This window comes from Centruroides vittatus, unplaced genomic scaffold, assembly GCF_030686945.1.
Source record: "Centruroides vittatus isolate TY-2023 unplaced genomic scaffold, ASM3068694v2 contig_347, whole genome shotgun sequence".
Taxonomy (NCBI): Eukaryota; Metazoa; Arthropoda; class Arachnida; order Scorpiones; family Buthidae; genus Centruroides; species Centruroides vittatus.
Window position 1 is genome coordinate 2,439,561 of NW_027122171.1, and position 14,988 is coordinate 2,454,548.

At 40.4% G+C, this 14,988-nt stretch overlaps 1 protein-coding gene across 1 annotated transcript; it reads left to right on the forward strand.

The window, feature by feature from the left end:
• Window positions 1–5,759: 5,759 nt before the first annotated feature.
• On the forward strand, window positions 5,760–8,756 carry LOC136974353 (uncharacterized). Its single transcript, XM_067269207.1, has 3 exons — window positions 5,760–6,436; window positions 7,520–8,004; window positions 8,494–8,756. The coding sequence occupies exons 1-3, from the start codon at window positions 5,760–5,762 to the stop codon at window positions 8,754–8,756; spliced, it is 1,425 nt and encodes a 474-aa protein (XP_067125308.1).
• The last annotated feature ends 6,232 nt before the right edge of the window (window positions 8,757–14,988 follow it).

The window sequence follows — 14,988 nt, forward strand, 5'->3', positions numbered from 1 at the left end:
AGGATATCAATCGAGAGATTAAAAATCTCCTGTTCACACGCAACTAAGAGGAATTGAATATCTCGATTGAACAATAGAAGTTTTCTTCTATTTAAACAATAGAAGGGAATAAAGTCGAGGAAAACGCGGCTGGAGAGGCATCATATTCAGTCCCGATGTTGACCTCTCCCGCGTCCTCCATTGGGTTTCGAATTGTCACCAGGTGACAAGGAGAGATCAATGGAAAGGCGATTTTTGATGCAAAACGCTTAAAAACCGCGCGTTTAAGGACATCAGAGTTCTTGGTTTTGTTACTAATTCTTGGTTCTCAGTTCGTGCTTGTCGGTTATTTTGTTGTTGATGCTAGTCATCTAAATTCGCCACCGTGTCGAATAACCACCACCTAGTCGGCGCTCGGATTTTACCTGCGCAGCCCGGAGACATCACGTTCCTACTCGATCCATCCTTCTCTTCAATCTTCAACGTACGTCGACGTGGGATCGAGTGAGCCTTCAACCGAACGCGGAACATTCCATCAAAAAGAACGAAAAGAAAGTTTTTATTCTCTCCCAGAATTCGGTTTGTGTCCAAGTTTTGAGGAGAATTGTAAGAACCTACTAGTTTTATTAAACGGTTTTATGATGGTAACCTGTCTTAGTGAGTCTTTTCACTCCAACACCACCGTTTGACCGCTCGACCATCAGGACATCTTTCCACCCAATCGGCAAGCCTCACAATTACTTTTTTAAACTTTCAGTAACGAAAATAGAAATAAATCTAAACACCGTTTTTTAAAACTCTGCCCAGTAGGCACTAAGAGGGTCTCTTAACAAACTCATTATCGGTTCGGCCAGACCTACAACGGGGCGGCCAACTGGTGAGGGACGGGGCCCGACATATCCGGAAGGACCATACCCCGGAAAATTCCTAGAGTTTTTTCGACCCGCTCGGATTCGAACCCGGGCGGTAGGATGCTACCTTAACCGTTCGACCATCGGCCGTCAAAATAAAGTAATGTAATATCTTTCTCAAAATGCTTTTTTTCTATACAGTAGGACAAATAACAGTCACAGCTTTAACTGAGTAATATTTTATACAACTGCTGAGCAGAAAATCATCAAATTCGTTGTTCCAATCTATCTTTAACTTCGAAACTAATACTTTTCTTAATTCTGTTCATTTTAATAATCTCCGTTTATATTTACACTGGAGCAAAGAGCAATACCGAACCATTGTTTTAATACAAAATTAAAAGGTATCTACATGCGTTATTCTTGATTCGTAGTCATATTGTTTCCATTTTATTAGCGCCATCATAAAATGCGGTGCCAGCCGTGGGAGACAACGTCTATAAACTAGTGATGTAACGAATAGTATATTCGGCCTCAGCCGAATACGGAATATTCGGCTAGGAGCGTGGCCGAATACCGAATATTCGGCCAGGAGCGTTGCCTAATGGCCGAATATTCGGCCAAACTATTCGGCTTGATTAACGCACGTACGAAAATTGGTGCGCAAACCGCATTATGGCAAAGATCGCGCACCGTGCTCTCTATTGGCCCGCTGTCACTACGATTTTTTCTTCCATTAGGTCTAAATTATTTAAATTAATTAATTAAATTATAATTATTAAAGTTAATATGAGATGGAGCCTAACATCTACCTCTAGTGCCAAATTGGTTTATAATTTATGTAATAGCAGTAAATAGCCCGCTATGATTCGGCAGTTGTTGGTATTTAGATGTAAGTTATAACGGTATACCGTTATAACTTATGTTATTTTATTTGCAATCGATCATTTTAACTCTTTAATTAAACACTAAAATTTTGTTTTTACTACGTATTTGTAGACTGAATAGTACCCTAAGGATATACTTTAGTGGTGACATAATATGGTCTAGTTTCTCTCCAGTTGTGGAACAGTTCAAATATATCGTATAAATATTAAAATATACGCGAATACGAATATAACATAATTAACTAAACAATAACATTAATGCCAGATACATTCTAACCTACACGCCATCAATGCCATAAGATATCGGGCTAGATAAAGGTTATAATATTATTTAATTACGAAATAATTTAATACTAGAGTTAGATGCTTTTTTTTTTTTTTTGTGGTTTAAGGCCCTTTACCACTCAAAGAGAGTATAAAAAGGCCCCTGAGTTAGATGCTATTTCTTATTAACTTTAATAATTATAGTTTAATGTTCAGCATTAATAAAAGTTACAAAAAATGATTAATTTACTGTGTTTTTGTTATTTCTTACTCCTGTTTTTAGGTATTCGGTATTCGACCGAATAGTGACTAAATATTCGGTATTCGGCCGAATAGTGATTAAATATTCGGTATTCGGCCGAATAGTGATTTAAATATTCGGTATTCGGCCGAATAGCGAAAAATAGGCCGAATAGGCCGAATACCGGGTAGTAACCGAATATTCGTTACATCACTACTATAAACAGGTCTTGGTGGGAAAAACATCTATCGATCTCTGGTTAAATTTAATTCGCCAACTTTGATATAATTATGCGAATTCGGAATCAGAAGTATTATGAGAATACGAGTGAATATGAAGAATATTTTTAATTATTATTATTATTAAAATAATTAACTATAATACATATTTAAATTCCAAACAATTACGCTTTACAAAATTTTAAACTCTTTGTTTTAATTGCACCTAATCTGAAATATGTTCTACAAGAAAACCGTCCATTAGAGGGCGTTTCGTGAAAACAGCGTGATCGTGTTTCAGAAGTATTACACGTGGTATGTTGCTAAATTTTACTTCTTTTCACCATAATTAATTTAAGTATTTTTAAACATAGTGTAGCGCATCGCGGCTATTTATCTATATTATTTTTTTGTGTTTGTTTTCCGTTTGTCACGTGTCTGTTTTTGTGCGGATCCCTCTCCGTTTCCTTCCTCGGTACCACCAGTTCTCTGCTGGCGGGGTGTGCGATGAGGTGATTGGCCCAAGGTGCGGTCACGTGGACGGAGCGGCGGGCGGTATAAAAACAAGGGTAACCCACACAAAGGAACTTTTTCTTCGCGGGGTCTGTTGTACCTGAGTGATCGGAGCGCGGCGCAGGTTGCGAGGAATAGGAAAGAGGTACCAGAGATCCAATCATCCGGAGATTTGAAGGAATCGTGGACAGGAAAGGGAATCCATTACCAAGGACTAATTTTTGGTCCAAAGGGAAATCTCGTATATTCTATTGTGTATACTCTTTTCCCCAATTGTTTATTGGCGTTATCGTCTTTAGTACGTCCTATCGGAAAAAAAGGAGTGTTTCGCATTAAGACGATCAGGAGGAGGGATAATCGGGGTAAGATTATTATTGCAACGCGATCGAACTTTGAATCGTGTTTTGTTTCCAATAACTTTGTTTATGAAGCTACGCTGTGACGCCGACTACTCGTTTTAACTGTTCTTTTCTTTGTCCAACCCCGAAGACCACGTGCTACAGGAGTATCTACGGCAGGGGTGGCCAACTTTTGTGTACGTGAGATCTTTTTATCTTAAAAATATATCGCGATCGACTTGCTGTTATAGGCATAGTCTAAATGGAGAGGGGGAGGTGTGAAATACATACTATGTTTATACACTGTGTTTCAGTACAAGGTGCACTCTTTTGCTAATCTATCAATAGTTCGCGGGAGTGCACCTCGTACTAAAACACCCTGTATATCTACCTACGTAAAAACAACATAATTATTTAACGGGCCAAAAATCTCGCATCCAGGGGAATTAAAACATCAATTATTAACAATATTTATTAATTCAAAATAGCTACAGATAAAGACAGATTTAGAATTTATTTTATTATCTTAACATTAATGGGAGGACTGAGTTTGCACGTCTCTAATCAAGTAGTCATAATTAGGTGTATATCCTGACAAAGATAATAATAATGAGTCTTCAATACGGGAATCAGTCAAAACAGAACGTTGTTTAGTCTTCGCTAACTTTAAGTATGAAAATGCCGATTCACACAGGTATGTAGATCCGAAACAAGAATAAATATATTCGTTATATTTGGTGATACTGGGCTGTCTTTCTCAGTTGACGCATTTCCAAAAATCTTCAAATTTTCTGACTTGTAAGATTAAGTCAGTTTGTAAAATTATAATTTCTTTTTCTAATGCCTTTTGCTCATACGAAATATGTCTGAAATTTTTTGGCTAATACGTTTCACACAAATCCTTCTTAAAAGGAAAAGATATAAATTCCACAATTTCCTTTTTCAAGAAAAAAGCTACCGTATGACAGTACCAAATATTCAAGCTAAATGGCTTTGTTTTTCTGAGTCGAGTCATAACTGCATGCATACTGTTGCGTTCGATTACAAGTGTAACACATTAAGTGAAGACATAGCGAGCGATCGACCAAAACTGGCTTTGCGATTGACTTGTTGGCCACCCCTGATCTATGGTAAATGTCATGGTGGGAGCCGCCATTGCGGGAGTAGCACGTTGGACGGCGGATGCTTACAATTCGTGTCACGTGACTAGCTCGCTCGACATCATCACTCACATGACTACAGCTTCGATGCGTTTCCGGTCAGCTATATCACGTGATAGAGCAAAGACGTCGTAGAGTGCGTTCGTTAATAGCGATCGTTTGTAAACATTGGGAATGAACGACAGACAAAGAAAGAAAAAGATGGCGACATCCGTAGTATCGACAGTATCGTGACAGCAGGATCTATAATTTTAAAATATGCGTTTTTAGAGACAAAATTGGAAAAAAGGCTTTCAATGTCATTCAAAGTAGTTACGAAAAACTTTCGAGACGACACTTACCACTTACATCACCGTGTGGGTATATATATATACACTCTGTATGTTGACGTACACTTTCACAACTTGTAATTTTTCATTCATAAAACCACATAATGGACACTAAAACTGCGGAACTATCTGAGCCATGGAGCACGCGCCACGTTGCCTCCTACCGTAAACTACTATTACAAACGTTGTTGCGTCCGACAGCGAGCTTCCCGCCAGAATGTAGAAACGAGTTCAGAATTATCCTTTATTGCTAACACGTGACTACTTTTTGGAGGCAACCCGCGTGGACATTTGACGAACTTTGCTCGAGTTACGCTTCCGTAACACCGGGACATTCTATAACGAACTTCACGAGTTAAGATTTTTGACAACGACGATTTATTTTTTGAGTTTAACTTGTTAAAAAGAGAACAGAATCAAATTACTTTAAAATTCGGATTAAATGTTTATAAATATAAATTTATAAACATATATGTTTTATATAGCCTAATTATTTTAATTTAAAATGATTAGATTTAGATGCAACACACGTTAGAGCAATGTTCACACACCTTTTTTATTCATTCCAGTACCTCGCGGACCAATACTTTTGTGAAATTAAAATAAAAGTAATGATAAGACGGATCATCTCTAGTCTGCGGTATCACAGTTTGAATACGTCTAGACAGCGAGTGACTTTGTTTTAATTTCTTTTATGAATTGCACAAATTTTATTTCTTATCAGACTTGAGGCGCTAACGCCTACAGTCGCCACCAGTGGGCCTGGAGAGGATGACGTCAGGTTTCGTCAGATCTCCGCACCTTTTTCGACCTGCCACGAGACAGTTCAGGTGTGTTCGACAAGAGCTTGGCTACCTCCGACTAGACAAAGGATTGTAGTAGCAAATGACCGAAGCCTACATTGGTGAGCCAGACATTAAAACTCATCGAATTCACAATTTCGCTTGGAGAACAAATATTTTACCAGGTATGTGACAAAATGAGCGAACCCGTGGTCGGCCACGTAGCCGTCAAGCCGCCATCATTTTGGTCCAAGAACCCAGCACTTTGGTTCGCCCAGTTGGAGAGCCAATTCGTCCTCGCTAATATATCCCACAACGAAACAAAATACAGCCACGTAGTCGCGAGTTTATCGGAACGTATGACTACCAAAGTTCAGGACATTTTGGCCACTCCTCCGAATACCGACAAGTACAAAGCAATTAAACGGGCACTGATCGACCGCATGTCCCAGTCCGAAGCCCAACGTCTCGAAAAGCTTCTACGCACCGAAGAGCTTGGCGACCGCACACCATCGCAATTCCTTCGACGCTTAAGAACTCTCGCAGGTCACACGGTTACGGAGGACCTACTCAGAAGAATTTGGTTGTCCCGTTTTCCCACCGATATACAGAAGATACTAACCGTATCCGAGGGCACACTTGAATCTCTCACTAAGATCGCCGACCGCCTTAGCAAATTGTACCCCTCGACATCGAATATCTCCGCCACGTCTACGGCCTCTGCCACGGTCGATCCCAGAATCGCCGCGCTCGAAGTGCAAATCTCTGAGATGTCACAACAATATGGCCGCTCTCCACCTCACCGCTGTTCCTCGAGCCGTGGAAGACTCGGTCGACGGTCCCCACCTAACACCTTCTCGAACAATGTCTGCTGGTACCATGCAAAATTTGGCGCGAATGCCCGACGCTGCCGATCACCTTGTTCGATGGGAAACGAGAACGGGAGTCAGTAGAGACGGCGACTGATTCCAAAAATTTAAGCCGTCGCTTATTCATCACGGATCGTACGTCCAAAGTCACATTCTTAATTGACACTGGCACCGATGTCTCCGTTTATCCATCTTCACGCCTTCCAAAGCGCCGTGCAGAAGACTATCAACTCTTTGCAGCGAACGGCACAGCAATCAAGACATATGGCTACGTAACAATCACGCCAGACTTCTCTCTTTGACGAAACTTTACATGGCGATTCATCGTAGCCGACGTCACACAACCATTGATCGGTGCCAATTTTTTATCCCATTATGGACTTCTCCCAGACCTTCGCAGTGTGAGTTTGCCGACAGAGTGCCGACTATGTCAAGAAGGTCGAGCGGTCGCGAAGGGTCGTATGTGGGCGATCGGCACTGAGACAGACTCTACGGTTACAAGAAACCGTTTATTTGACACGAAAGAAGCTTACAAGATTTCCGCGATCTTGGAAGTTCTAGGTCGGCAGCAGCCTCTGGGTCTTCCTCTCCTTTCGAATATAGTCTCATTTTGAAGGAGTGTCCCTAGGTCGCGAATGGCCAGTTCCCTCGACGACTCCGCGACTCCAGGACGATGCGGTCGACTTCCGTTGATGGAAAGATGTCGATCCGAGGTCGGGAGACGGAGACGAAGATGGGCACCAGACACACACACAACAATAGATCCGTCACTTGGAACTTTCGGGAGAAGAAGCCCTCGCGTCCTTGAATTCTCAGGTTTTATCTGTTTTCCTCCGATTCCGCTTTCCGATTGGTCTCTTCTCGTCACCTGGTGACAATTCGAAACCTTTCGGAGGCGCGGGAGAGGTCAAAATCGAAGTTTAATTCGATTCCCACTCGGAGATAGACGATCTACGTTTCCCCATTGTTCTATTGTTTAAAAGTTCGCGTCGTTTTCTTTAAGAAAAACTATTTCTAACTTCTATTTTTTTTCCTCTAAAAAAAATAATTTTTTTCCTAAAAATAAATGATTTTAACGCGAATTTCAGTGTGGTTCGGACCTATCCAGAGCCTCACAGCAGCAAACGTCTCATCGACTCTACAACGAAACTGGTCAGCCAAGGACATATCCTCAGCGTCACCTCACCGTCAGTACGAACTATTGCTGGCAATTCTTCTTATCATCGACTACTGAGCGAGTTTCCCGAGATAGCACGTCCATCTCCAACCATCGCACCCGTCCGACACTCCACCGTCCATCATATTATCACGACGCCTGGACAACCAGTGTGCTGCAAACCCCGGCGACTTGCGCCGGACAAATACATTCTGGCTAAGCGCGCGTTTGAATTCATGCTCGCTCAAAGGATCTGCCGACCGTCCACCAGCAGCTGGTCATCGCCATTACACCTCGTCCCAAAGAAGAACGACCAGTGGCGACCCTGCGGTGACTACCGTCTACTCAACGCACGAACTGTACCCGACCGTTATCCTGTCCCTCACATAGAGGACTTCGCATCCACTCTTCACGGTTGTGGGTACTTCTCAACCGTTGACCTTGTCCATGCTTTCCACCACATCCCTATAGCTCCAGAGGATATCCCTAAGACAGCCGTCACCACAACGTTTGGACTATACGAAATCAACTTCATGTCTTTTGGTTTGTGTAATGCCGCGCAAACATTCCAGCGCTTCATGGACGAAGTCACTCGTGACCTCGAATTTTGTTATGTCTTCATCGACGACATACTTATAGCGTCCCGGAATGAAACTGAACATCTGCAGCACCTATGCAAGTTATTTACCAAACTTCGTGACTACGGTGTTGTAATCAACACATCAAAATGCGTATTCGGAAAGCAAGAAGTACAATTCCTCGGGTATCTGGTCAACCCAAAAGGAATCCGCCCACTTCCGCAAAAAGTTGAGGCAATTATCGAGTTCTCTTGACCAACTACCGTCCGCGATCTACGCCAATTCCTGGGACTAGTCAATTTCTATTGCCGCTTCATACGCAATGCAGCTCTCATCACTTCAGAACTCAACGAACTGCTTCAGGGCAACCCGAGTCCGAAAGATCACCTCGAGTGGACCTCCGATGCCGACAGCGCTTTCCGCAACGTAAAGAACGCCGTTGCTAGTGCCGCACTCCTAGCCCACCCGTCACGAAACACGCATCTCTCCCTAATAGTTGATGCATCATCCACCGCCGTAGGGGCATCCCTACAGCAGAGGATCGACGGACACTGGCAGCCATTAGCATTTTTCAGCCAGAAACTATCGTAACCACAGAAAAAGTTGTCCGCATACGACCGGGAGCTGTACGCTGCCTACTCTGCCATCAAGAAATTTAAACACATGCTGGAGGGAAGGCAGTTTACTCTATTCACCGATCACAAGCCGCTGACCTTCGCCCTGAAACAGAAACCTGAAAGGGCATCACCCCGACAGTTTCACTATTTAGACTTCATATCACAATTCACCACGGACATCCGTCACGTCGAGGGTACAAACAACATCCCTGCAGATGCCTTGTCTCGAATAGAGCCTATCACACAGGCGATCGACTTCCGGGCACTCGCCTCCGCCCAAGAGTCCGACGACGAACTGGGACAGCTCCTCCGTTCCAATACAGGTCTCCAGCTTAAACAAATCACCATTCCGAACATCACGGCACAACTCTACTGTGACACATCCACGCTCAACGCCCGTCCCTTTGTCACCAAAGACTTCCGACAGCAGGCGATCGCCTCACTGCACGGGTTGTCACACCCCGGGGTGAGAGCCACATGCCGCCTCATTAAAAAGTCCTTCGTGTGGCCCGACATCGAGCGTGACTGCAAAAAGTTCGTGCGTAGCTGTATTGCGTGCCAGAAGAACAAGATCACCCGGCACACCGTCTCACCGACTGGATCATTCGCCCCGCCAAATCAGCAATTCGACCACGTCCACATTGACATCGTTGGACCGCTCCCGCCATCCAACGGCTTCACATATTGCCTCACGGCAATCGACCGTTTCTCCCGTTGGCCGGAAGCATTTCCCATGTCGGAGATCACAGCTGCCGCCGTAGCCAAAACACTTTTTGATGGCTGGATCGCTCGTTTCGGCGTTCCACAGCGGCTAACAACCGATCAGGGACGACAATTTGAGTCCCACCTGTTCAAAGCACTCACAGCGCTGACAGGTACGTCGAGAATCCGCACCACCGCCTTTCACCCAGCCGCCAACGGAATCATCGAGCGATTCCACAGGCAACTCAAAGCAGCGATCAGGTGCCACTCTTCTGACCGCTGGACAGACGACCTACCCATCGTGCTCTTGGGAGTCCGGACCGCGTACAAGGACGATATCAACGCAACCGCAGCCGAGCTGGTCTACGAACAAACGCTGCGCTTGCCCGGAAAATTCTTTGTCAACAACGACAACACAGTTGACGCATCCGATTTCGTCTCCGATCTCCGGGCAGGATACGACGACTGCGCCCCGTCTCACCACGCAAGCACGGCAACCACCAAACGTTTGTGTTCCACGACCTACAGACCTGTTCCGTCTTCGTACGCCACGATGCCATACGTAAACCTCTACAGCCCCCATACGATGGTCCGTTCCAAGTACTCCAGCGCTCCGACAAAACGTTCACGATTAACATCAACAGCAAGGAGGTGACGGTTACTATCGACCGCCTCAAACCAGCCTTTGTCGCCGACCCTACAACTTCCGTCCCAACCAGCACGGAAGAGGGACCCCCACCACCAACAGACCTCGAGACGACCCAACCACCCGTCACAACCCACTCCGGACGACGGGTACGCTTCAACCTGAACTATCGTTAACACTCGCGGGGGAGTACTGAGGCGCTAACGCCTACAGTCGCCACCAGTGGGCCTGGAGAGGATGACGTCAGGTTTCGTCAGATCTCTGCGCCTTTTTAGACCTGCCACGAGACAGTTCAGGTGTGTTCGACAAGAGCTCAGCTACCTCCGACTAGACAAAGGATTGTAATGGCAAACGACCGAAGCCTACAGACTTTTCAATTAAACACGAAATATCTGTAGCTTTTAACACCAAATAGTATAAAAAAATGATTGCGTATTGAAAGAAATCGGAAGTAACGTAGTCAACAGAAAATTGCCAACCGAGATGTATTTAAAGAACGAATAGCGTAACATTTCTAGATATTTGGCTGGATTTTTAATGCTTAATGTAACGAAAACGTTTGCCTGGTAAAATATTTGCCAGTATTACGTTTGCCTTTGTGCTGGATATCTAAAAAGGTTTGGTTATTCATTTTTTAGAAACGCGAGCTTAAAAACAAATCATTATACTTGAAAATTTCTTTCTACTATTTTGAGTCGAATAAAGTCGGAATGAAAAACTGATTGTCGCTTAACACGTTCAAAGTCCTAAAAAACAGTAAAATCTTATAATTTATTCGAACGTAAGTGTAGCAGCCTTAAATCCTTTCTAGAAAATTACTCTTAAAAAAGAGATTTTGTAAAAGAGAATCTGTTTCTGTATAAAATTTAATACTTAACGTTTATAATTTTAAATAGAATAAATTTAGCTATTAGCAGAAATAAATTCACAATATATCCTTATCGCAAGTAAACCTCAAAGGACGTGACAGGGTTATAAATTTTAAACGTTTCTCGTCATAGCTATAGGAATGTAAATATGGTAAACTTAATAGATTTGTTTGACATTTTTAAAGACCAGGACCAGGAGTCCAAGGAAATTTTCCAAAATTTACAGCCTTTCAGTTACTCTTGTTGAACTGGGAAAATTTCTGTCTATTACATAAAACATTACCAAGAAATCAGCTTCATTGTTCTCGGCTAGAGTGGTTCAGTTTAAGTAAAATTCTTACTCTTGCAGCAGGGTTTTATATCCCTAATTCCCCAATCTCTAAATTATTTAACTACTACTTAAGTAGAAATAAGTTGAAATCGTTTACTTTGTACTTGAATATTTGTAGTCTTGGGAAAGAAGTGGAAAGAAAAATTTTTTTAATGAAACGGACGCATAAATCGTAAATTTAACCTAAGAAATCGTGTGAGATTAGAACTTTTGCTGATAAAGAATAAACAATAGATATTGTTTTCATTTTGTGCTTATTTATTTTAATTTAGTGTAAACCACGTTTTAGTAAGGTTTGAATCGTTACAAAACTTTTAGGAGCTATACATAAATGACGTCCACACTGGGAGGAAGGGAGGGGTTGGACTTCAATGAACGTCCGCTTTATTTCATTAAATTTTATACAGTTTATCACCTTATGAATAATAAAATGCATAAAGGTTTTGATTGGAAACCGAAAGAAAACTGTTTTTGATTGGATTAATTAAAATATTTTCTTTTACAGTTATTCGAAAAAATAATTTGTTTTCTTGATACTGATCACCTTAAAGTAAGCAGACTTAAATTGAATTACTTATACTACATTTACACTCATTCTGAAATGGATCCCTTGTGGACTGTAAATGGTCAACTACCAAAAGAGAGAATTACAGTAGAGCGTTGTTTATTCGAATCAATTGGGGACAGGGAAAGAAAATATTTTAATTAATCCAAGCAGACGATATTGTTATTACGAGTTACGCCCGCAATATTCTGATACCAATTTCATCAAAGAATTAACTGACAACAAATACTGTATACTAAACGATCGAAGATAAATTACAATAGAATGTTCACATTAAACACCCGATATGGTCAAATTTTATAGTAATAATTTTTATTTACAAGCTTGAGAATGCGTTTAGGCAAGACCTTGAACGGGATTTTAATTAACCCCTGAATAACAGAAAAAACGTAACTCTCGTGCACATGTTTGTTCTTGTAAATCATTAACATTTTAACTATTGTTATAGCAAATACCTGTAAATTAATAATTATCATCTGTATTTTATCAATCGTCACAATTTCTGTGCTTCTCATAACCATGTAAGTTAAAAATTTTTACAAATTTTGTAACAGTGCAACTAAACAGTTACATCACAAAGAGCTGATAAGGGATTCGAAGTTCGAAATACATACTCTAGGAAATAAAAATGTGATTTTCTAAAGCTTGTTTTGTTTCTAATTGATGGTGTAATAAGTCTAGCGGGAAAGATGTATATTGCGCATTTTAAATAACTAACTTTATAAAATAACGTGTTTGTAAAAAGTCGCTCTTTTAAAAATAATTCTTTGTGTTGACGAGTCATTTCTCTTTGTCATTGTCATCCTTTGAAATAAAAAAGTATCATATACGCAATTTGATTTTGAGGAAAGGTATCATGTTGATTTGGCTTTCTTGGTTTGACGGCGCGATTATAACAAACAGTATCATGTAACTTCTTACGTTTAAGTTGTGTATTGTCTGCCACTTAATACATGTTTGAAATAGTTTTTAATTACTTTGTTTATTTACTATATTTAAATAAAAATGTGTGTGAGTTTTACTCATGCGACTTTTTCCTAGTCAAAATTGTAATTTTTTTTTATCACTGATACGAAATTTCGTTATGCATTGCTCCGTGAGTGAAGCTGTATCTTACGAAACTAAGATATTAATTACAATATTAATAAAGCTAGTCCATGGTTAGATTGTTTATTTCTAATTTTTTTGTCTTTTTTCGGTGAAATATAAAGATGTATTGTTTAGTAACTAAATAGTTTTATTGTCGGCATATTGTTATCCGTGTTCTAAACTACACTTATTTTATATCAGTCTAAGAGTAATCACACGATATTCAATAGGATAGAATATCTGAAATGAATTCTTAAGTGGGCTGTTGATGCTGAGGATCAACGTCGTTGAACTTTACGATAAAATTGCGGTTGCTATAAAATGCACCAGACTGACGTTTTGTTTTCCTATCTGACATTTCTAAATGTACTAATACCTATAATAGAAATAATTTTTTGCTTACATAAACTATATAGGGCTGTCCATTAATAGGTCTGTATTTTCCTTGAAATCTTCCCCCAGTTGTCGAAGTTTCCGTAACTCCGATCCTCTTCGGACGTCCAACAAAACTCAACCTTCCTCAAAACCTTTATGCATTTTATTATTCATAAGGTGATAAACTGTATAAAATTTAATGAAATAAAGCGGACGTTCATTGAAGTCCAACCCCTCCCTTCCTCCCAGTGTGGACGTCATTTATGTATAGCTCCTAAAAGTTTTGTAACGATTCAAACCTTACTAAAACGTGGTTTACACTAAATTAAAATAAATAAGCACAAAATGAAAACAATATCTATTGTTTATTCTTTATCAGCAAAAGTTCTAATCTCACACGATTTCTTAGGTTAAATTTACGATTTATGCGTCCGTTTCATTAAAAAAATTTTTCTTTCCACTTCTTTCCCAAGACTACAAATATTCAAGTACAAAGTAAACGATTTCAACTTATTTCTACTTAAGTAGTAGTTAAATAATTTAGAGATTGGGGAATTAGGGATATAAAACCCTGCTGCAAGAGTAAGAATTTTACTTAAACTGAACCACTCTAGCCGAGAACAATGAAGCTGATTTCTTGGTAATGTTTTATGTAATAGACAGAAATTTTCCCAGTTCAACAAGAGTAACTGAAAGGCTGTAAATTTTGGAAAATTTCCTTGGACTCCTGGTCCTGGTCTTTAAAAATGTCAAACAAATCTATTAAGTTTACCATATTTACATTCCTATAGCTATGACGAGAAACGTTTAAAATTTATAACCCTGTCACGTCCTTTGAGGTTTACTTGCGATAAGGATATATTGTGAATTTATTTCTGCTAATAGCTAAATTTATTCTATTTAAAATTATAAACGTTAAGTATTAAATTTTATACAGAAACAGATTCTCTTTTACAAAATCTCTTTTTTAAGAGTAATTTTCTAGAAAGGATTTAAGGCTGCTACACTTACGTTCGAATAAATTATAAGATTTTACTGTTTTTTAGGACTTTGAACGTGTTAAGCGACAATCAGTTTTTCATTCCGACTTTATTCGACTCAAAATAGTAGAAAGAAATTTTCAAGTATAATGATTTGTTTTTAAGCTCGCGTTTCTAAAAAATGAATAACCAAACCTTTTTAGATATCCAGCACAAAGGCAAACGTAATACTGGCAAATATTTTACCAGGCAAACGTTTTCGTTACATTAAGCATTAAAAATCCAGCCAAATATCTAGAAATGTTACGCTATTCGTTCTTTAAATACATCTCGGTTGGCAATTTTCTGTTGACTACGTTACTTCCGATTTCTTTCAATACGCAATCATTTTTTTATACTATTTGGTGTTAAAAGCTACAGATATTTCGTGTTTAATTGAAAAGTCTGTAGGCTTCGGTCGTTTGCCATTACAATCCTTTGTCTAGTCGGAGGTAGCTGAGCTCTTGTCGAACACACCTGAACTGTCTCGTGGCAGGTCTAAAAAGGCGCAGAGATCTGACGAAACCTGACGTCATCCTCTCCAGGCCCACTGGTGGCGACTGTAGGCGTTAGCGCCTCAGTACTCCCCCGCGAGTGTTAACGATAGTTC